This window comes from Pongo pygmaeus, chromosome 1 (assembly GCF_028885625.2).
Source record: "Pongo pygmaeus isolate AG05252 chromosome 1, NHGRI_mPonPyg2-v2.0_pri, whole genome shotgun sequence".
Classification (NCBI taxonomy): Eukaryota; Metazoa; Chordata; class Mammalia; order Primates; family Hominidae; genus Pongo; species Pongo pygmaeus.
In genome coordinates, this window is record NC_072373.2 from 86,806,321 (window position 1) to 86,830,406 (window position 24,086).

Consider the following 24,086-nt stretch of genomic DNA (forward strand, 5'->3'; position numbering starts at 1 on the left):
TACTTCATATATTTCTGTGTTTTGATATTTTTTAAAACAATAGTCATCTATTATATTTAAGTTGAAAAAGATTGTTTCATTTTGAAGGGAAAAAGGGAGAAACATTTGACTATAATAACACACACAGCTAAAATACTCCTCCACACAATATATTCAAACTTTAAATGCTAGTGAAAAGAAAAGATGTTTACCAAACGCTTGGTTTTCTCTGAAATATTTGACTTCTTTTGGGAATTTCCCTCTTGCAGCACTATCTAAGGGAAAAAGCAAACACATGTTTTATAATGATTCAAAACATTTAGATTTAGCCACTCACTGCTGTCTCATAAAATTAAGGTAAGAAAGGAGTTAAATGTGTTAGATCAGATATTCTTCAAACTTTCTCTGTTCATGATGCTCCTAAGCCAAAAGAAATATCTAAGAGTTCCTTTACTAAGTAGTTAACTCCAAATAATGGCCTAGTATTTATGTCCTAACATTGTAGCCCTTTGAAAAATAATACATATAAGTTGAAAGAAAAAATTTTTATTTTGTTCTTAAATAACCTCGAGTACTTCCAAATTAGATGTATGTATCTATTGGGCACTGCATAAATTCACATACCTTGGAGCGTATATTTCAGATTGGATATAGACATTCTCATTTCCTGTGTCACAGTGATTTTTACATTGTACTTGCTTTTATCACAGCAAATGCCAAAATCCCAGCTTCACAAGGATATGAAAGGAATGTGACCAAAAACTGAAACTGAACTACCTTGAATTCAAGAAGGATATGACAGATGCTGAGTACTACAGTGGTTCCCTTGAAAATTTAAGATATTTTGAGGCATTCTTGAGGGTTTACTGCAGTATCCAGGGTGCCACAGTGCATGGTTTGGAAGCAGTGAAATTACACCCAGGAAAACCCTAAAAAATTCTATTCAATAAGACAACAAAAAACTTTGCCAACAAAAACCATCACGGTTCTAGATGGTTGAGAGAAGTATATAGTCATTATAAGGGGCACAAATGGGCATAGAAATATATTCTATTTCTTTGGTAATAGAGAAAGCAATGTGCTGTTACCTCCACTGTATGTCCCACCACATCTACAAACAAATTTTATTTTTTAAAGTTTAAGGTGCCTCACAACAGATACCGTTTTTTGATGAAAATCCTGATTTAGTGATTGTTGTAGCTCCTGAATACCATCTGAAAGCTGCTTGAACTCTTCTTGCTCTTCAACTGGAACAGAACTTAACACAGCAAAATAGATTAAAATACTGCTCTTCACTTTTGAAAGGCTAAAATGAAATCCCTGTCCTCAAATAACTTACATGAAGAAATCGTCTACTTTTATGTTTCTGAATTACACCCTTTCATGTGGCAATCATTTAAAATGAAAGATCTGGCCTCCACTACAGGCAGAAAATAAAAATCAAATGAGCTCCTTCAGTTTTCTACTATTAAATCTATGGATCCATCCATACACATACCTATCCTTTCTAACTTCACTCCTAATAAAATGAATATTGTATTCCTTCTGGTAATGCTGATTTCTCTACCTCTGCACTGGCTATCATTGCCTCACATCTCTTACTACCATACCATCCATTCTTCCGCTACTAGTCCTTCCTTACAACACTTACACGTGTTCAAGTCTCTTCTATAAGAACGTTTTCAAATTTAGTTTTTGCCTATCTGATATATTAGCTATTTTTATATAAACTGCCTGTTTAAAGCCTTTGTCTATTTTTTTAAAGTTATCATTTTTCTTGTCAGTTTACAGGGCTGCTTTGTAGTTTTGTATATTATATTTGTATATTAGGAATATTACATGGGTTTTGTTATTAGAGTTGGTAAGGCTTTGTGGCATGTGCTGCAAATATTCTCTCCACTTTGTCATTCTTGTTTTGATTTAGTTGGTGGCATCTTTTACCCTGTTATATTCTAATGTCTGCCTGTCCCCAGTCTTTTCAGCTTACTGCTGCCTGTAAAGGCAATTTTAACCAGCGGCAGGTTAGAAAATCTCTCATCTAAAACAGATAACCTCAAAGACATCTATAAATTAGAAGAGATTTTAAAAATCCTGCTCAAAATCAATATATATATAAGGAAGGCCAAGAAATCACAACTGTTGAGTGACTCTTTCCCCTACATTACCTATAAGCCAAAAACAAAACAAATAAATGAAAACTCTGTTGTAGGAGTAAACATTTGATGGAATCAACTGATCTGAAGGAAGACAGTCCAGGCAGTTACTGCTCACCTACATAAGACAATATTCCAGACATAAATCAGGAGAGTAAGCTAGTGGCTTTAAACAAATCAGGCTAACACATTAACAACAACAACAAAAAAAGCCAAAGGATGTATTATATAATTAAGAGTTAGAAGAAAAACTAGTTTTTCTTTTTTCTTTTTTTTTTTTTTTTTTAGAAAAGGCAAACTCATAAATACTCTGCTATTTATTAAGGGAGATAAAAGAGACTCAAGGTGGACTATAGGGTTGTAAAATACTACTTAACAATTCATTTTGCATTTTGAAATTGCATTTATTTTACTTGTAAATCTCTCACTTACTCAAGTCTCTCCAGTTTCATTAATGCCTCCTGGTGTGCAGCGTTTAACTGTTGCATTTTGTCCGCAGAGGATTTCTATTAAAGCAATTTTAATCATCTCATATTAGTGCATTTCAACACAATCAGTGTGTCCAAAATGCTTACTCATACTATAGTTTGAACCATCAGAAATAAAAAATTTAAGATAGAGTTAGGCCTTCATGACAAATGAATTAGGAATTTCTTTACTCAACACAAATGCTGGGTTCTCATCATGGGCACTGGGCTCGGTACTGAGAATTCTCAAGAAGACTAACTTATTAGGTCTTGACCTTAAGTAGCTAAGCCTCCTTGAGGAGCCAGATACAAGAATAAAAACCCACAAAATAGCTTGTTATTTTTAACATAATGGGAACCAACAAGAGTGACATCTAACCCAACTTGGGTAATGGCTGGGAAGAAGGATGATAGGACATCGTAGAGGTGATAGATGTCTGAGGTTTGTCTTAAACATAGTAGAGTAATTAACCAAGCAAAATTATGAGAGTGTGTGTATTTTGGCACATGAATGTGGTAAGCTTTGAAGATTATATGATGTTTAGGAGTTATAAGGTTAGCATGATTTGTGCAAAGAAGTATGGATCTACATAGCTCGGTAAAGCTGAAGCCTAGGGTCTAATTGTTTGGAGTTACTCTGGTGCTTTTCTAAGAGTATGGTACCCCATTACTGAAGATAAATGGGAAAAATCACACAGATGACTCATAATCTCCCCCAATTCTCTAAATTGTTGATGAAAGGAAAATGAGTTTCTGTCTGTTAAAGAGATTGCCTTGGACTGAATCTGGGCAAGCATGATAAACACCACCACAAACAGTCCAATTATGCCATTATTTACAAGGCAAATATAAACCTCAAATACGTCCATTATTTAATAAAAGCTACACTAGCTACGCAAACTTCAAAGAAAAAAATGTAAACATATCAATATTCTCTAACATTTCCTAATATAGGAAAACAAGCCTCAGCTACAAGATTTTAAAACAAACAGAACTCAGCCTCTCCATAATGTTACCAAATTTCAAAGAAAATCTGATTCTGAGATATGCTATCCAGTAACTAAAATCTGCAAGTTAATATAAATATAAAAATGAATTCAATTCTAAAGGCAATACAGCAATTTGCTGTCTATGACAATCATTTCAAAACAGATTATAAGTTCATAAATAATGTTACTGATCTGGCATGTAACCCCAAAACATATTTAAATCTTACATATTGCCAAAGAAATTCCATATACGTCTCACGGCATGCTTCTCTGAAGTGAATAAAGTTGATAATGCCACTTAAAAACCGACTTGTCCGTTTTGCTTCTAAAATAGAAAGCAAGACTCTTTAAATAAACCTTTGAACTAACATAATATGAAAATGAAAATTCATCCTCTTCCACTATATATTCTGCTCATAATATATAAAACTGTATAGGATATAACAAAGTGTAGAAAATCTGCTCTAACTTAAAGGTAAAAATTATCTTTGTATTAATAACTTAAGGGGGGAGGGGGGAGGAATAGCATCAGGAGATATACCTAATGCTAAATGATGAGTTAACGGGTGCAGCACACCAGCATGGCACATGTATACGTATGTAAGTAACCTGCACATTGTGCACATGTACCCTAAAACTTTAATAAAAATAAATAAATTAATTAATTAAATAAAAAATAAAAAAGCAAACCACTTTTGGTCATGAAGGAATAACAGAAACCAGAATTACCCTCCCATATTAAAAAACTAGAAAAACAAAAATACATGAAGCAACAAATTTTAGATGCTGGACAACAGGCAATATAGGACAGCAATCTCCAAGAGAAACAAATGAGGTGAATTCCATTACTGCACCAGCCCATGACTGAAGAGTTTTCAGGCTGTACTCCAGCGAAACAGAACACAAATAAAACTTATGCATCTTGCTAGGTCAAGAAGACAAGAGTTTAGAGTTTGCAGAAGCCAAAGCAACTAGGATTTATGGAACTGAGTATTAAGATGAGGAAGCTGTAAAGAGAAAGAGTTCTGGAAATCTGTAGAGGAATCCCCTCAGGTTCTCAGTTAAGTACTAATTAGTTCATGAATATGAAGAAACTACTAAGGCCAGGAAAACAATCAAAAATATTTGAAGGAATAAAAAAAAAATCCAGCAACCAAACAATGTAAAATTCACAATGTCTGGCATCTGCTAAAAATAACCAGACATGCCAAGAAAAAGGACATGATCCATAATAAGGAAATATAATCAATCAACAGAAACATATTAAAAAATAACACAAATAAATACATGGTAGATTTAGTAGATAAGAATGTGAAAACAGCCTTTATAAATAAATAAAGGGGGCAGAGAAAAGAATCAGCAATATGAAGAAATAAAAGCAAAGATTTTTTTAAAAAGATCTGAATTAAGCTTTTAGAGTTGAAAAATACCTGAAATAAAAATTACACTGATGGGAATAACAGTAGTTTAGACCTAAAATAAAAAGGACTCATGAAATTGAAGACATAATAGAAGTTATCTAAAATAAAGTCCAGAGAGAAAAAAATGAATACAATATCTGTGAGCTGAGAGACAATATCAAACAGCATTAACTAATGTGTAATTGGAATCCTACAAAAAGGGACAAAAAGACTTTTACAGAATAGTTGAATATTTTCCAAATTGTATAAAAACAATAACCATATCCAAGGAAGTGAACAAACCTAAATGGGGGGCAGGGGTGTAGGGGGAGGGAAGAAAGAACAGAAAAACAAACAAAAAAACAAAAACAAAAAAAAAACACCTAAAAGTCACATTACATTCAAACTGCTAACAACTAGCTTAGAAGGCAAAAAAAATCTTAGAAGCAGCCAGAGGAAAACAAAACACATTATACAGAGAGAAACAAAGATAAGAAAAGCAATAGACTTCTCATCAGAAACAATGTAAGCCAGAAGACAATGGAGCAATATATTTAAAGCACTGAAAAAACTGTCAACTAAGAATTCTATATTGTAGTCCCTCAGTATCTACTAGATATTGGTTCCAAGATGCCTAGAGAACCCAAGTCTGTAGATGCACCAGTCCCTTACACCCGGCATAGTGGCCGGGTGTGGTGGCTCACACCTGTAATCCTAGCACTTTGGGAGGCCGAGGTGGGCGGATCACGAGGTCAAGAGATTGAGACCATCCTGGCCAACATGATGAAACCCCTTCTCTACTAAAAATACAAAAATTAGCTGGGTGTGGTTGCACGCACCTGTAGTCCCAGCTACTCGGGAGGCTGAGGCAGGAGAATCACTTGAACCTGGGAGGCGGAGGTTGCAGTGAGCCGAGACTGTGCCACTGCACTCCAGCCTGGTGACAGAGTGAGACTCCATCTCAAAAATAAAAACAAAAAAAACCCACAAAAAACAAAACAAAACAAACACACAAAAAATGGCATAGTACAGTCAGCCCTCCATATCTGTGCATTCTGCATCTGCAGATTCAACCAACTGTGGATTGAAAAGTTGACTTTTCATATCCACTGAGTGCTCAAGAAAAATACCTTTTATTTATCCATTTTTCTTTCTTTCCTTCTCAAAAAGAAGTGGGTCTCACTCTGTTGCTCAGGCTGGGATGCAGTGGCACGATCATAGCTCCCTGCAGCCTTGAACTCCTGGACTCCAGGGATTCTCCCATCTAAGCTGCTGGAATAGCTAGGATTACAGGTATGCATCACCACACCTGGATCATTTTTAATATTTTTTTGTAGAAAAAGTGTCTTGCTATATTGCCCAGACTGGTCTCAAACTCCTGGACTCAAGCAATTCTCTCACCTTGGCCTCTCAAAGTGATAAGATTACAGGTGAGAGTCACTGCATCTGGCCTCAAGAAAAATACCTTTCAAAAATTAAAGTGAAATAAAGGCTTTTTAACAGCACTATAATAAGTGTTAAATAAAATCCTTCATGTGTAAGAAGAATCATACCAGATGGAAATTTGGTGTACTTAAAAGAATGTGAGTTAATATAGAAGACATTTTTCCTCATATAAAAAATCCCTTTAAGAAAGAAATCATTATATCAAAAAGATTAATGCACTTTTATGTTTATTGTAGCACTATTCACAATAGCAAACATATAAAATGAACCTGTGTCAATCAGTGGAGGATTGGATTTTAAAAATGTGGTATGCATATACCAGAGAACACTACTCAACCACTAAAAAGAAGAAATAATGTCTTCTGCAGCAATATGGTTGGAACTTGAGGCCATTATCCTAAGTGAAATAACTCAGAAACAGAAAGTCAAATACTGCACATTGTCACTTGTAAGTGGGAACTAAACAATGGGTACACATGGACATACAAAGTAGAACAGACATTGGAGACTACAAAATGTGGGAGGGTAGCAGAGGGACAAGGGTTGGAAAATTACTGATTCGGTACAATGTTCACTACTTGAGTGATGGGTGCACTAAAAGCCGAGATTTCACCACTACACAATATATGTATGTAAGAAATCTGGACTTGTACCCTCTACATGATTTTTTAAATGTCAAAATAGAAAATCCTTTAAAACATAACAGTTTCACACAAATCTAATATCGATTAAGGTGTTTATGATACCTGTAAAAGTAAAATTTATGACACAATAGCACAAAGACCAGTGGTGGAGAAAATAAAAGTATATTACTGTAAGGTATAATATATTTGAAGATAGACAATGGTATGTTAAAGATATATACATGTATACTGAAACTTGGAGCAAATACCATTTTAAAAAGACATATAGCTGATAAGCCAATAACAGACAAGGTAGAATATCTTTTTCATGTATAGTATTATATAAAATAAAATTTATTTTAATAGACCAAAATAAGGCAGGAAGTGGAGAAAACAGGACTAAAGAACAGGACAAAGAGAAAACAAATAGTGTAAAGGTGGATTTAAGCCCAATCATATCAATAATAACATTAAATGTAAATGGTCTAAGACTCGGATTAAAAGACAGAGATAGTGATGTTGAATTTAAAAAGCAAGACCCAACCATATGCTGTCTACAAGAAACCCGTTTTGAATCTAAAGGCACAAGTTACAAGGATGATATGACATGGTAATATTACTGAAAAGAAACCTGAAGTAGCTATGTTAATATCAAATCAAGTATATTTCAGAACAAAGACTGTCATCAAGAGGATATAGCAATTCTAAATGTGTACGCTTCTAAAACTAGAGCTTCAAGGTACATAAAACAAAAATTAAAAGAACAGACAAAACAGACAAACTCACAATCATAGCTGAAGATTTTAACATCTCTCTATCAACAGTTCAAAGAACAACCAGCAAAAAAGTCTGTAAGGACCCAGTAGGCTTGAACAACGCTATTAACCAACTGGATCCAATTAACATGTTTAAAACACTCCACTCATCAACAACAGGGCTCATGGAACTTTTACAAGGGTAGACCATGTGGTGGGCTGAATAATAGCACCCAAAGATGTTCAGGTCCTACTCCTTGGAATTTGTGCATGTTATCTTATTTGTAAAGTGGCTTTATAAGTATAATTGAAGATCTTGAAATGAGAATATTATTCTAGAATATCTAGGTGGGCCCTAAATGCAATCACAAGTGTCCTTATAAGAGCAAAGTAGAGAAAGATTGGACTATACACAGAAAATAGAAAGCAATGTGATCATGAAAGTAGAAAGATATTTAAATATGCTATTGGCTTCGAAGACAGAAAGGTCATGAGCTGAGAAATGCAACCCTAGAAGCTAGAAAAGGCAAAGAAACTGACTCTCTCCTAGAGCCATCTGAAGGAGCGCAACCTTAGTAACACCTTGGTTTTGGCCCAGTGAAACCAATTTTGAACTTCTGACCACTAGAACTATAGGAGAATAAATGTATGTTATCTTAAGTCACCAAGTTTGTGGTAATTTATTACAGCCACCATAGTGAACAAATACAGACCATATTCTGGGCCATAAAATAAGTGTGAATACATTAAATGGATTCGAATGATACAAAGTATATTCTCTGATCACAAAAGAAATAACTTACAAATCAGTAACAGAAAAAATTGTGGGAAAATCCCCAAATATTTGGAAAGCAGACAACACACTTATAAATAACCCATACATGAAAAAAGAAATCAAAAGGGAAATTAGAAAAGATCTTGAACCTAATAAAAATGAAAATACAACATATCAAGGTTTGGGGGATGCAGCTAAAGCAGTGCTAGAGGGAAATTTACAGCAATAAATACCTATATTAGGAAAGAAGAAAGGTATCTAATTAATGGACTCGGCTTACTGCCTTAAAAAAAAATAACTAGAAAAAAAGAGTAAATGAAACCCAAAATAACCATGAAGAAAGAATAAAAATAAGCTCAAAATTCAATAATAATCAAAAACCAGAAATATAGAAAAGTCAATGGAGTCAAAAGCTAGTTCTTTGAAAAGTGATAAGCTGATAACCAGACTGGTTAGGAAAAAAAAGAAAAAAGAAACAAATTATTAATGACAGAAATGATAGAGAAGATGTTATTACCTACCCCAATGACGTTAAAATAATATGGGAATATAATGAACAATTTTATGTTAATAAATTTGCCAACCTAAAAATTCCTTTAAAAAAATAAATCACCAAAGCTCACTCAGGAGTTTTGACAATAAACAACCAGAATAGCCCTTAACCTATTAAAGACATTGAATTCTTAATTTATCCCAGAGAGAAAACTGCAATCCAAGATGGATCCACTGGTAAATTCTACCAAATATTCAAAAAAGAAATAAATAATACAAATTTTATAAAACAATTCCCAAAAATGGAAGCGGGAATCTTTCCAAATGTATTGTATGAGACTGGTATATCCTGATATTCAGATCAGTCACTGCAGTGACATTGCAAAAAAACTACAGAACAATATCCATCGTGAACACAGACAAAAAAACTTAATAAAATATTAGCAAATCAAATCTAGCAATATATTAAAAATATATCATAACCAATCAGGACACATCCTGAATGCAAGGTTGGCTTGATATTCAAAAATCAAATAATGTAATTTGGTAGATTAAAAAAGAGAAAACCCATGATTATCTCACTAGAGGCCAAAAAGGCATTTAATACCCTTCATGATAAAAACTGTCAGTGAAATAAAGTAAAAATTGTACATTCTGATAAAAAACATCTAAGAAAAATCCTACAACTAATACTTAATAATGAAAGACTAAATGGTTTCCCCCTAAGATCAGAAACAAGGTAATGATGACTGCTCTCATCATTTCAATTCAACATTATACTAAAAGTCCTAGCCAGTGCAGAAACGCCAAAAAAAAAAAAAAAAAAAAAAGAATAAAAGGCATCTCGATTAGAAAAAAATTTTGTTCTCAAACAAAGATTGAGAATTGTCAATAAGGAAAATCCTAAGGAATCTACAAAAAAAAAATCTACTCAAATAATAAGTGATTTTAACAAAGTCAATATATAAAAATCAATTGTACTTGTCTACACTAACAATGACTAATCAGAAAATTTAATTTACAGAACCACTAAAAATTTGATTTAGGCATAAATTTAACCAAATTTATTATACAAGGCCTGCACTCTGAAATTTATAGAACATCATTATGAGAAATTTAACAGCGTTAATAAATGCAGAGATATAGCATGCATACGGATCAGAAGACCCAATATTATTAAATTGTCAAATATCCCCCAAATGAACAATACATTCAAAGTAATCTCAATCAAAATGGCTTTTTCAGGGGAACAAGGGTAGAAAGTGACAAGCTGGAAATACTAAAATACATATAGAGATGCAAAGGACAAGAATAGCCAAAATAATCTTGAAAAAGATGAAGAAAGAGGAATAACACTGATTTCAAGACTTACTGTAAAGCTAAAGTAATCAAAGTACTGCTTGACATAAAGATAGACATACAGATAATGGAGTAGAATAGCGAGCTCAAAAATAGACACATATAAATATACAGTCAATTAATTTTTAATAGACTTCCTTTTTGAAAGGAGTTTTAAGTTCAAAGTAAATCTAAACAGGAAGTAGATAGTTCCCATATACCTTGGGTCTCCACACATGTACAAACTCCTCTCCACCAACTTCCTTCACCTGAGTGGTATATTTGTTACAACTGATGAACTTGCACTGACACATCATTATCATCCCAAATCCACAGTTTACATTAGAGTTCACTCCTGGTACTGTACATTCTGAGTTTCGACACATGCATAATGACATGTATCTACCATTAGAGTAGCATACAGAGTATTGTTACTGCCCTAACAATCCTTAGTGCTAAAGGGATTCTATTCATCCCTCCCTCACCCCTAACCAGTGGTTTCCACTGATCTTTTCACTGTCTCCACAATATTGCCCTTTCCAGAATGATATATAGCTGTGTAGGCTTTGCAGACTGGCTTCTTTCACTTAATAATATGCATTTAATGTTCCTCTATGTCTTCTCATAGCTTGTTAGCTAATTTCCTTGTAGTGTTGAATAACTTCTATTCTCTAGATGTACTACAGTTTATTCATTCACCTAGGCTACTTTCAAGTTCTGGTAATTATGAATAAAGTTGCACTAAACATCTGTGTGTAAGTTTTTGTGTGAATACAAGCTTTTAATTCATCTGGGTAAATACCAAGGAGCATGACTGCTGGATTGTAAAGTTAAGAGTATGGTTGATGCTGTCCTGTCTATAGTGAGTGAGTTCTCACAAGATCTGGTCACTTAAAAGTGTGTGGCACCTTCCCCCTTGTGCTTTTGCTCGCTCTGGCTATGTGACATGTCTGCTCCCCATTTGCCTTCTGTCATGACTAAGCTTCCAGAGGCCTCCCCAAAAGCAAGCAGATGCCAGCAACATGCTTCCTGTAAAGCCTGCACAACTGTGAGCCAATTAAATCCCTTTTCTTTATAAATTACCCAGTCTCAGGTATTTCTTTATAGCAATGCAAGAATAGCCTAATACACACACCAAATCTCTTAACTTACAATAACTTGATGGATAAATATCAAAGTCGAATTAAAGGACAATTAAAGCTAGAATTTTACATTCTAATATAACATTATGACTATTCTTTTAATGATAAAAGATAATTTCTATATGGTAAATAGTAATTGTTACATTTGATAAATTGGTATGATGAATCCACTATGCAAAATCATACTTACATATTATTTGTACTCATATTCCCAAATTTATAGAACACTTTTTAAATGGAAGGAGTTTTTAAAAAAAAATCAGAAAAACAGCTTTTCTGTGGCTCTCAAAAGGAAAAAAAGAAATCCAACAAGATATTAAAAATTCATACTTAAAAATGGGATATACTTTTTAAAGCCAATTTCCTTGAAGTTGTTTTTTTCTTTTTTCTTTTTTTTTTTTTACATTTACTGATGGAAAGGTGAAATGGTAGATTGAAGCCAGACATTAAAATTGTTTTAAATTCTCACTTACTTGGACATAGAATATCAGCAGTCTCAAAGTCATTCACCCGGCAGATAGGCAAAAATGAGTCCCTTGAAGATGAAGTACAAAAAGATATTGAAAAGTATTTTGCACATTAAATACTAAGCTATAGGATATAAACATCTTATTTTCAGAAAGAGATTTCTGGATATATTTCTTAAGGTCAGTGGACGAAGCCAGAATTCTACTATAATGTATAACCCTATAGCACTGAAATCTATTTTTTCTGTATATTAATCATGTAGTCATGCAATACTAAAGTATAGTTATAGATTCTAATAAATAGTACATAAACTTGGTGACACTAAGACTCTTAAGAACTCAAACCTCTTCACAAAGACGGTAAACAATTTTAGACACAGTATCTTAGAAGTTCAATTGAAAATATGCTGAGAAAGTGGCACAGTCGGAGGCAGTTCTGTTTGGTGGCAGTCTACAATTTTGAAAGTTTGAATGTATATGGCATGAAATGAAGAGGAACATAGTAGGTATTCCTTACCAAAGAAAACCATGTCATTAAGAAAACTTAATGTAATATAAATATGAATGTAGACTAAGACAATAAAATCACTCTTTACTCACAGATGAGTAACTAAATTGCTGAATGGTAAGAAGCCTTCCATTAAATGTGGATACATGACTTCAGAGTTCACTGGCATCTAAATGCAATAAACCACAAAATCAACATTGCACATTGATTAGACAAAATGAGAAAAATCTTCAACCAAGATAAAAATATATTAACTTATTATCATTAAATTAAAAATCTTAATACATATCTTAGTATAAATACAGAGTTTTCATCATTATTAACGCTAGGTTCATACTAGGTGCTTAATAAAGATTTTTAAATGAATTTTAAAAATGGAATAAGGTTAGCATTTACTAAATATCAGGTACTATGCAAATACTTAATTTGCTAAAAGCTCAGTTGCCTCATTTCAATTGTTTCAATCTTACTGCATATCTTCTACTCTAATTTGGGAGTTCTTCCTGAGAAGTGAACAATATGAAGACTTAGCTATTGTTTATTGTAGTCTCTGAAAACAAATCTATAAATCTATAACAACTGCATAGCATCAATGATCTGTGTCATTTAAGTCTTTTACTATGGTTTTCATCTTACTAAAGCTATGGATATAAACCATTATTATGCATAAGATCCCATTGTAAGTGACACTAATTTTATATGTCTTTGAATTTGTTAAAAATAAAGAACTTCCTATCCTAAAAGCCAGTATGCATTGTAAGCAGAATTGCAGCAAAAAAACAAAAACAAAACAAAACAAAAACCCATAATTTTGCCTCATCTTAAACTCACCATGTAAAAATGTTCCAGTCGAATTCCATATACTATTTGTAAGGCTCTCATGTAGATCATGTGCAAGACTTCAGGCTACAGCAAAAAACAACTTTGAATACTCCGATGCATAACTCTAAAGCTATGTCACTATCGTCATTACCATACAATATTATAATCAATGAAAGCAAAGAAGAAAAAGGCAACAAAATTATTCCATTTCCTTTGAAATATTCCTTAATTTTTCCAAATTTAAAAACACCCTATGATGCTTGGTTTGATCATATATAAGTGGTCAATGGGATCAGCTGTTTAAGAATGAGAGCAAGTATATCCAAATCCAATCCAAGCAACTCACCCACCTTAGGAAATGGAAGAAGAGTTAGTCTTTCAGAACAGGCTGTCAGGCATGTGGCAAAAATAATGGCACATTGAAAATGTGTGTGTGTGTGTGTGTGTGTGTGTGTGTGTGTGTTTTAAAGAACACAGGAAATCTTGTTTGCTGCCATAGATATTAAGGTTTCCTTAGATTTGAAGTTTAAGGGAACCCTTGATCAGGAGGTATAAATGTAATAGGGTTACATAGAATTTTAAAAACCGGATCTTCTAAAACAGCAGTTCCTAAATGCTGGCCTGTGAATCTGTTCTGATCCATATATTAATACAAGTTTATTGGGTGAGCATTAAGATGGGAAATATAGGGAAAATGTGGTAATCTTTTAAGAAAGCTGAATTTACTCAGTTTGAAGACATCAGTTATTCTAAGAGTATTTCTTCCATTTTCAAGAATCAAAGTGGGTAGTGAGATCAGAAAGTTTGAGTTCTACATCATTAAACCAGGTTTTACTGTTATCACTTCAAGTCCAACACAAGAAACTGGAAGGAGACTTTGGGATTTTCTGTGACACATAAATAGTTCATTTTGTATTTAATAACTAAAGATATAAAAAACAATACCTGTCAAAACAAGTCAATTCCCCCTGGGGCATAATGCATGAAAATTAATCTGTAGGCTTCCAAAGAGGATTATTTCTAAGCACTTTTTGTGGCTGAAAACCACTTGGAATAAGTTCCTTCGAGCCCTACCAATAAATGATACTCTCAGACCACCATTCCAATAATAATAATAAAAAATTTAATATACTTTAATATGGTTTAGAAGCTTTTTTTTTTTAAGAAAACGACTATATTAAAGAATTGAATCCTAATGGGAATGTAGAAGTCACCACACATATAAACTTAGTGTTATTTTTAAATTACGCTAGGTGAGAGATTCTCTCTAGATGAAAATGACTGGTCTCCATCAAATAGGAGGTCATATCCCTTTCTTGCCACATGATAGACCTAGTAGCTTACTTTTTCCTTAAATACCATTAACCACATGCAAACATAACCACCTTTTACCTTTGGATTTGGATAAAGATCATTCTTGGTGAGGTTTTTACCATCAGCTCCTGTTAAGATCTTATTGCGAATATGAATCACAATCTCAGCTACATTATATCTGGGGAAAGACAAAGTTTCCATCTTGGAAGTTTCCTGTTAATCTGAAGGAAGAAAAAAAAATTAGAAATACCACATGATCAGTAGTTCTCATTATCCAGAAACTAATAAACATAAGGACAAAATGAACGAGCCAAAGTTGAACTATTCATAGTAGTGTTAACTATCATCAAATATCTTAGTAAGATAAAGACAAGTATTTATATATGTATCCTAAAATTACTTTTATTCTAAGGTGACACAGTTATTTTCTGCTAATTTTCCTAGTGTTGTTCTCTTTTGTAGAAAGAGAACAACACATTTGGGAAGGAGGACTTTGGTTGAATAGGTAGATGAGAAACCACGTGCTTCTCTTTTACATTTGAGGGCCAGGGAGCTTAACAAGACCAATCCTAATAATTAATTCTCAAAGCAAGGCATATAGGCAACATCATCAGCAGAAGCTATATATAAACAACAGTAATATAGGGCATAAAAAATTGTATTCAGTTTTGACATCCTATTCAATACATATATAGTGAGGTGGCTAATAAGGTTGTAGATGCAAATAGAAGAGAGAAAAAAAACTGAGTAAGAATAGATGATATAATTGGCAGGAAATCCTATCACCAGAGTGAGAACTTTAAGAAAACAAAAAACCATTTCTCCTACTGTCTTCATATAGTGACTTATTCCTACCTCTGTCCCCCTAGAGTAGTAGTTCTCTAACTTTATCCCCAAGGGCACATCTGGCAATGGCTGGAGACATTTTTGTTTGTCAGCACAGGAGTGTGGGTGCAACTAGAATCTAGTGGATAAAGACCAGGGATGCTGCCAAACATCATATGAAGTGACCCCCCACAGCAAAGAATTATCCAGTTCAAAAGGTCAATATATGCTGATGTTAAAAAACCTTGTACCTGTAATCTCAGCACTTTGGGAGGCCAAAGCATGTGGATCACTTGAGCCCAGGAGTTTAAGACCAGCCTGGGCAACATGATGAAACCCCATCTCTACAAAACACACAAAAATTAGCCAGGCATGGTGGCCTATGTCTGTAGTCCCAGCTACTTGGGAGGCTGAGGTGGGAGGATCACTTGAGCCTGGGAAGCAGAGGTTGCAGTGAAATGAGATCGCACCACTGCACTCCAGCCTGGGTGACAGAGACCCTGTGTCAAAAAAAAAAAAGAAAAGAAAAGAAAGAAAGAAAAGAAAAGAAAACTTGTCCTAGAGCCTTGCATTTACCCCTGTTATAATACTTGTTGCAATGTACTGGAATTATGTTTAAAGAACTCTGACACCACAATGTGAGATTCCCGTAAGCTAGGATCTTTTCATTTTCTTCATATCTCTCTCTGTAACCACAAAAATAGCAGTAGTAACAGCAAGAGGGAAATGAGCAGCAACAGCAGCCACTGCTATTGCTCTCAGCCACTCCCTTAAATACCTGTTGTGTTACCTTCAGATCCCCTACTCTCCAGTGAAGCAAAATGATCTTGGAGACCCAATGTGAATATATTCAATTTTGCAAACAAATTGAAGTGGCCCACAATTCTGAGAATCTATTTCTTTAGGCTCCTAATTTTTTTAGAATTTTAGGGTTAAAAAGGGGAGCTTTGGCAACTTGCCTAACCTCTAATAAATGGAAGCCATTCTAAGCAACAATTAACAAATAACTTCCCAGTTCAACTTGAACATGTGACAACATCACAGAATTCACTCTCAATGCAACTTTTTCCCACTTTATTATGGTTCCAAATTAAATAACTCTTCCTCATAGTGTGTGGAAATATGTTTTGTTGTAATTTTACCTCCTGGTCCTATGTACGGTCACTGCAACTAAATAGAATATATTAATCTCTGTTTACATGACGCCATTTTCAAAAACATGAAGAAAGCTATTATACCTCTGCTAAGCCCTCCCTTTTTTAAAATAAGCATAATTTCTTTATGTATGGCTATATGTAACTTTAAAATACTCCTTATATGACGTTGTTTTAGAAACTACCAGCTTATTCATCTTCCTCTAACACAATTTTGTAAATATCTTCTTAAAATGTAGTGCCCAAACTGAACACGACACTCCAGATATGGTCGGTCTAGGACACAGTATTAATGGCCTCTGCTGTAGCACTTACTGATCAACTGAAACTCCAAGAACTTCATCGTGACCGTCTTGTATCAAGACGGCTTCTCCCTGTTCTTTCTTCCCCCCTTTTCCTCTCTTTTTTTTGGTCACATCTGCTGTGTCACTTGTGTTCTTGTTGTATAAACTGATTATTTGAACCTTAAGCATGGATTTGTACTTTCTGCCATTAAATTTCATGATTGCAAGCTTTCCTTTTAGAGCTAGGACCTTTTGTCTATTTTTTTTCTATGAGGCAGGGTCTCAGTTTGTCACCCAGGCTGGAGTGCAGTGTGGCACAATCACAGCTCACTGCAGCCTCGACCTCCCAGGCTCAAGCTATCCTCCTGCCTCAGTCTCCCAAGTAGCCAGGACTACAGCAGGCACACACCACCACGCCCTGTTAATTTGTGTGTGTGTGGAGATGGGGTCTCACTATGTTGCCCAGTCTGGTCTTGAACTTCTGGGCTCAAGTGATCCTCCCACCTCAACTTCCCAAAGTGCTGGGATACAAGCATGAGCCACCTTGCCAGGCCACAGAGCTAGGATCTTTTGGAATCCAGATTCTGATGCATCACATATTAGATGTTCCCTTCAGCATAAATATGCATTCTACATTTTCATCTAAGTCACAGACTTAAAAACTGTTCATAAAAGGACTGGACCAAAGAAAGACTTCAGAAAAAGTCACTTTTCCAAAAAAGCTGCATCTGAATTAGAGAGTATTGCAATAGAAAGCGTAGGTGTAAAGTATCTTCATAATTATTATCACTCGTTCCTCTCTTCTCTAATGTTTGGCACTCTGCTATCAGATTAATCCTTATAAAAACACTTAATGCATCATATAATATTTGTATGCAAATACTTCAATTATTCACCTTACCCACCACATCAAATTCAAATTTTTCTGCTAGGCTTCTAACCCTTTAATAATTGAATGAAATTTCTGCTCCAAGTTAGTCTTCTAACTTCCCCAAACTTCCAGTATTTCCTTTTGGAACCTCCTCCAATATCCAAATTCTATCATTCTTTCGAAGCACAATTTCAGTTACAATTTATTCATTAACGAGAGATGGAGAAAGACACTTTCCAACTACATAGTTTGAGCTCCTAGGTGGGATAGAGTATATAAATGACTTAATATATATGCAGTAATACTCTGTCTAACGAGTAGCAGAGATTAACTGCTAATTACTTCTCTAGTTTCTCGTTTATTTGCAGCACCACGATGCTGAGCAGAATAAGTAGTAGTACTACTGTTAAATTTTAGTAGTACTCTTAAATTTTACACACTTCGTTTTGTTAAAATAAACTATTTGTGGACATCACAGTTCCACGAGGCAGAGATTAAACAAAAATAAACAGAAATGGCTCCCAACTTCAATGAATTAAGTAAAACGTTCCTTGAACTTTTAAAGGGGAAAAAAAAATGATCGCTTTACGCATGCGTAGTGCTATATATATATATATATATATATACATATATATATATATACATATACATATACATATATATATACATATACATATACATATATATATATACATATACATATACATATATATATATATACATATACATATACATATATATATATATATATATATATATGCTGCTCTCTTCCTTTGAATTTTGGATTAGGTGTGATATTTTTGCCTTTTCATTCATGGTTTTGGATTTGGTTAAGAAACGTTTGGCAACGCAGATGTGTAAAAAGCTGACAAGCATCTGCAGCCTAATAAGCCACATTACCACTACCTTTCCAAAAATCACACACAAATGTATGCCTAAATTGAACAACTTCAGCTCAAGCTCGTCTTCTTCGGTTTATGCTGCACCAGAAAACACCCGTTAGTTTAGTAGGAACTGAGCTCTGGTTGTTTCTGGGGCTAAAATCAAATAAAAAGTAACGATGGGCCCGCCCCTTACCTCCCAGGCTCTGGTTTCTCCCGTCTCCTCCCACCGCTGGGCACGACGAAAACACCGCCAGGCCCAGCGTCCCGACACCTGCCCGCGCCTTGGGATGGAGAAGGCGTCCGCAGACTTCCTTCCTCCGTCCTCTCGCGCTCACCTACAGTGCCGGCCGCCGACAGGAAGACGGCGAGTTCGGGGAGAAGCTACAAGCAAAGTCAAAAATCAGCAAACGTCAACCGTTGTCACTTTTCAAACTTGCCGCCTCCTACTGGAAGTCCCGCCCCATTCCGCCAAGCCCGAGTCCAACCGCGACGGATGCCGGTTGGGCTCAAGAGACGCCAGGCCGGTGGGGCTGGAGTTGTCATGGAAGGGGCAGGGCACAGGGCGGAACCATTGCTCGCGGAGCTGGCGTCGAGTCGGAACCTCGGACTGTAGGAAGTGGGAGCACCGCGGTTTCGGGGAAGAGACCGGGGTTGAGCGTCTAGCGCAGCTCAGCGTGACTTCCGCCAGCGTTTAGAGCGTTTTCGGGGTCCGAGTTGAAGAGCAAAACCAAGTGAAGGAAACTTCACTAAGTTCAGGTGACAAGGGAAGAAGTACAGAGGTAATTTATAGAATTCCAGAGTAAAAATAACTTGTTGAACATTGATTATGTGCCGGGTTTTGTTAGATGCTTGTAAGCATCATCTCATTTAGACTTCATTAAAGGGGAGAAAAGGGAGAGTGGAGAGATACTATCATCCCCTCGGGTGAGGGCTCTGAATCAGAGAATGCAGTTCTCTGCGCACAGTAGTTGACAAGTATCATAGCTTGGATACGAACACACATCCTCTGACTCTGTGCTCATAAGCACCACTTCAAGAGGTGGAAGGAACATAACAGTTCATCTGGTCAAATCCTCTCGCTTTTACAGATATGAAAACTGGACTCAGAGAGAAGTGATTTGTTAGAAGTTATACAGTAAGTGGGACTGTAAAGTAGAAACCAGGTCTCCTGATTTTAGCTTCTCCCTCTTCAATCAGTGCTTTCCCCTCTGAACTGTTTCCCAAACTTGCACATTCCTGAGTGAGTTGCATTCTTCAGATAACGGGCCCTGAAATCTGTATTTTTTTTACATGGTATTTGTTTGTTTGTTTTGGCAAGAGTGGAAACACTGCCTTTAATACAAGTTAGGAAGCCATGGCAGGCCTAGTTGTCAGGGGAGAAAGCCATTAAGTTTTGTTGAGGTTTGGGACACGAGAAGACGTAGTAGGACTTATATCTGGTCACAGAGTAGAGCATCATCTGGTGACAGTCGTGTGTTGGATAGGGAGCCTGAACTGAATTATGTGAAAAAAAGTGCTAGAAAGGTTGTATTGAATGTAGACAAAAATTCCGGTGCTTTGTCCTGTCCTGAAGGACTAAACCTATTGATAGTGAAGTCTATACCAATTCTAAATAAAAATACATTTCATGTCATTAGTTCAGGGCTGTGTGTCTTTCCTTTCAATGTCTATTTACTGATGTAAGTCTCAAAGTCGGAATCTAGTAAGACTCAAAAGGAGGTTAAGAAAATAGATTTTAAAAAAATATTAGAGTCAGTGAGGAAAGCAGAAAAAAGAGACCTGTCTCATTGACACTTGCCAAATCAAATTGATTACTGATACGTGCATAACTTCCACCAAATCATATGTCCTTAGAGGCAGGGAAGGGAACCATAGCATAGTGACTGAGAGCACATCTCTACGGTCAAAGGGAGTTGGATTGAAATCCCTGATTACACCATTTACTACCTAGGTGGACTTAGGTGAGCTATTTAACCTAACTGAGCTCGTTTCTGCATCTTTAAAATAGGGTGACAGTTTTATCTGCTTTATAGGATATCGTGAAGATTAAGTGAATTAGTTCCTGTAGAGTGCTTAATTAAGTGCCTGGCAAAATTGTGAGTACTTGAAAAGTATTAGCTGTTATTTTGACTATTATTATTTATACATGGTCCCTAGGAAAATACCTTGCAAGTGGCAAGTGCTCAACAAATGTCTAAATTGTTGTTGAGGATCTAGAAAAAAAAACAAGCGATTTATGTGAAAGCCAAGATTAGAATGGACCATGGAGAAAGAGAAAAATGAGGCAAAGGAAGAAAAGAGCAAGACAACCATTTTGTTGTATCGACAATAAATATTGTTTATTTGGGGGTTAATATTACTGTTGATGTGATAAATTGAGTTATATTAGAAGTAAATTATTTATTTAAAAAATGAGTGTTTATTCAAATTACCTTAATTAGAAGGTTAAATCTGACTTTTTAAAACTTTTAGTTGCCTGATTCTGGTCAGTGTAAGGTAGAAGGTGGAACATCAGAATTCTCACCCTAGACATTAGTCTAAGAGTTTTGTTATCACCCATAAAAACACAGACTATTGCAGAAAACTTTAGTATTCTTTCTGATTGTAGCATCATAATTTTATACCTTCACATGTGCTACATTTGCCCTACTATTTCATTTTCCCTGTCAGCCCTCCTGCTAATACCTCCCTTCACAGCCTAGACTGCATGATTTATCAGCATCCAAACTTCCTGTGTCTGATGCCTCTGACTCAGGTGCCTGTCAAAATCTTATCCCTGAATCTTGTCTATAAATCCTTAGCTGGAAACACTGGAGAAAATGACACAAAGTGACATATGACAGATTGTCAGTCTCCATCTTCAGCTCTTTCCCTGACTCCTGACAATCCTTTATCATCAGTAATTTTCCTGTCCTGTAACTTTCAGTGATTTCTCACAAACTTTATCCTTTCTTCATTCCTCTTCCCAACCTAAATTCCCCTCTTTAATAGAAAGTGACCAGAGTGGTCTTAAGGTGTGTTTCAAGCACATAACACATTCGTATGCATCTGCAATTTGTTGTGTCTATTGCCTTTCTAATTTTAATTTCATGTTCCTTTTCTAGACTGCACTTTAAATTCTGGATGACAGACCTATCAGGACTGAGTGGACCTTTGAGTGACAAGATGGGGGTGCTCCAAAGAGAACATGGCAGCCTGCAGCTAGGACTTTAATGCAAGTGGTGATGCTGTGATATCTAGTGCTTTAAAAAAATCTCTTTTTTTAAGTGACAGGGTTTCCAAATTGTTATTTCTACTTTGTTTAACAGATCAATAGGGACAAAAAGTTGATTCACTTGGTCTAATGTGGTAGGAATAGGTGAAATACTAAGACTGGGTCCTACACTCTACTTGCCATCAGGCACCCATTCTTATGAATAGAGATTCCATAGGGACCACACACAATCCCAGTACTTTTTTCCCAGTTAATTGAGAAAATTAAAGCCATCATACAATATATAACTTCCTCCCTCTCCACTTCTGTCAATGCCACATATATCCACCTGTCTTATTTGTCTGTCTCAGAAAATGAAATGTACTTCCTCCACCAATGTATGACCACTGTTTCTTGTTCTAGAGCTCTCTTCTGCATTTGGTATCATTGATCAAACCCTCCTTGAAACTCGTTTTGCATTTCTCCCATCTTTTTCTACCTGTCTCATGCTTCTTGGGGGTCTTTTTTTCTCTGCCTACCCATTAAATAGTATTTCCCAAAGTTCCAACCTTGAGTTGTTTTCTGTCTGTATCTTCCCTGTGAGCACTGTCCACTCATTGTTTTAACCTATTTGCTCATGGATTCTAAAACTACTGCTATTCTTGACCTCTTCCTTGAAGTTCAGACTTTTGGGAGGCTCACAAGCCCTTCAAACTCTAATTTGTCCTTTGCTTTCATTTGCACTCCCAATTCTATCTCATCTCACTGCTTTCAGCTGTAACTACTACCACCCCCACCTACACTACCAAATCCATCTTGTAAGTAGCAGCCAGAATGACCAGTCTCAAATGTAAATCTATTTCACTTGCCTCCTTAAATTTCTAATCTTCCTCTGCAGTCACCTTCAAGATAGTCCAACTCCGTGGCCTGGTGTGCTAGGGTCTTCATTATCTTGCCACTGTTTTCCTTCCCAGTCTTGTTTCCCTTTCCAGTACCATCTCCCATCCTACCCACTTCGCATTCATGAGGCTGCTTTCCACCTGAGACCTTTTGCATTCTTGTTGACTTTGTCTGGACTGTCTTTGTTTTCTTTGGCTGACTCTTCCTTATCTTTACTAATTTTTTAGGGCTCTTCCAAGAAGCCTTTCCTTATTCCATAGTCTGAGTTAGTTGACTTTTCTCTCTGCTTTCTTGACATCTGTGGATTCATTCAGAAAATATTCATTGAACCCTTATTTTGTGCCAGACACTGAGCTAGATACTAGAAATACAATAATGAACAAGCAAATATGGCAATAACCAATCTAATAATTTCCTGACAGAATTTACATTCTCATAGGGAAAAAAGAAAAAAAAAAAAAAAGCAGTTCAGTCTTATTGGCTCCATGCTTGAGAATAGCTAGGAATTGAAAGGGTAAAAGAGAAGTATTCTAGATAGAGGCTAACAATGTTTATGAAGAAGAACACAGTCTAGGAACTGAGAGATTCTAGACAGGGGTGGAGAGGTAAACAGGGACCAGATCATGAAGAACATTAGTGATGATGTCACAAAGTTTGGACTGCTTCTTAAGGCTAATAGTAACTTTGAATGGTTTCAACATGATTAGGTTAGTATTTAGATGATGAATCGCTACTCTGAGAAAAAGAACTCAAAGGGTGGCAATACCAGCAAGAAGGAAACCAGTTAGGAGATAATTGTAGTAATCCAGGGAAAGAAAGAGGGCAGTTTATACTGGGGCATTGCCAGTATGGATAGAAATAGATCTCAGAAGAATTTTAGGAAGTAGAAGTGAAAAAACTTGGTGACTGAATTGTGAGGGCAGAAGTGGGAGAAATCAAGGATAGAGTTTCTTAAACAAGCTTTAGTGAAGACAGGGACTACCCTATTTGCTGTCATGTATCCACAGCTTAGCACAAATCTTTATATGCTGGAGATGCTTGATAAGTACGAATGAAATTTTCTGGCTTGAGTACCCAGATAAATGGGATGCCAGTCTCTGATTTAGGTAACACAGAGGCAGAGTCACTTGGGAGGTAACTGGTGATTCAGTTTTAAACATGTCTAGCTCAACATGCCTTTGAAACATACACATGACAATGTCCAGATACACAGCAATTGGATGAATGATTCTGAAACTCAAAAAGAGAGGTCTGAGATGGATTCTTTGCATACTTAAAAAAATAAAAGTTTATGTTATATTGAAA

At 35.6% G+C, this 24,086-nt stretch overlaps 2 protein-coding genes across 3 annotated transcripts in view; one reads left to right on the plus strand and one right to left on the minus strand.

Annotated features, from left to right (window-relative positions):
• NUF2 (NUF2 component of NDC80 kinetochore complex) overlaps positions 1-19,232 on the minus strand; it is a 34,358-nt gene extending 15,126 nt beyond the window's left edge. Inside the window, exons 1-9 of one of the 2 annotated variants that reach the window (XM_054478132.2) lie at positions 19,024-19,232; positions 14,749-14,891; positions 13,366-13,440; positions 12,627-12,703; positions 12,033-12,094; positions 3,816-3,913; positions 2,565-2,638; positions 1,141-1,237; positions 192-254 (exon numbers count right to left, since the gene is read on the minus strand). In XM_054478132.2, coding sequence (XP_054334107.1) covers positions 192-254; positions 1,141-1,237; positions 2,565-2,638; positions 3,816-3,913; positions 12,033-12,094; positions 12,627-12,703; positions 13,366-13,440; positions 14,749-14,871 — 669 coding nt within the window. In that variant the 5' untranslated portion in view covers positions 14,872-14,891; positions 19,024-19,232. The other variant, XM_054478130.2, reaches the window with a different exon arrangement.
• Positions 18,976-24,086, plus strand: LOC134737867 (uncharacterized). The gene is made up of 2 exons (XM_063649444.1): positions 18,976-19,467; positions 21,793-24,086. Exon 1 carries the CDS (start codon positions 18,976-18,978, stop codon positions 19,381-19,383), a length of 408 nt encoding a protein of 135 aa, XP_063505514.1. The 3' UTR covers positions 19,384-19,467; positions 21,793-24,086.

Coding starts and splice junctions, on each gene's coding strand:
- LOC134737867 (XM_063649444.1), top strand. CDS start 18,976: ATGGAGAAGGCGTCCGCAGACTTCCTTCCTCCGTCCTCTCGCGCTCAC.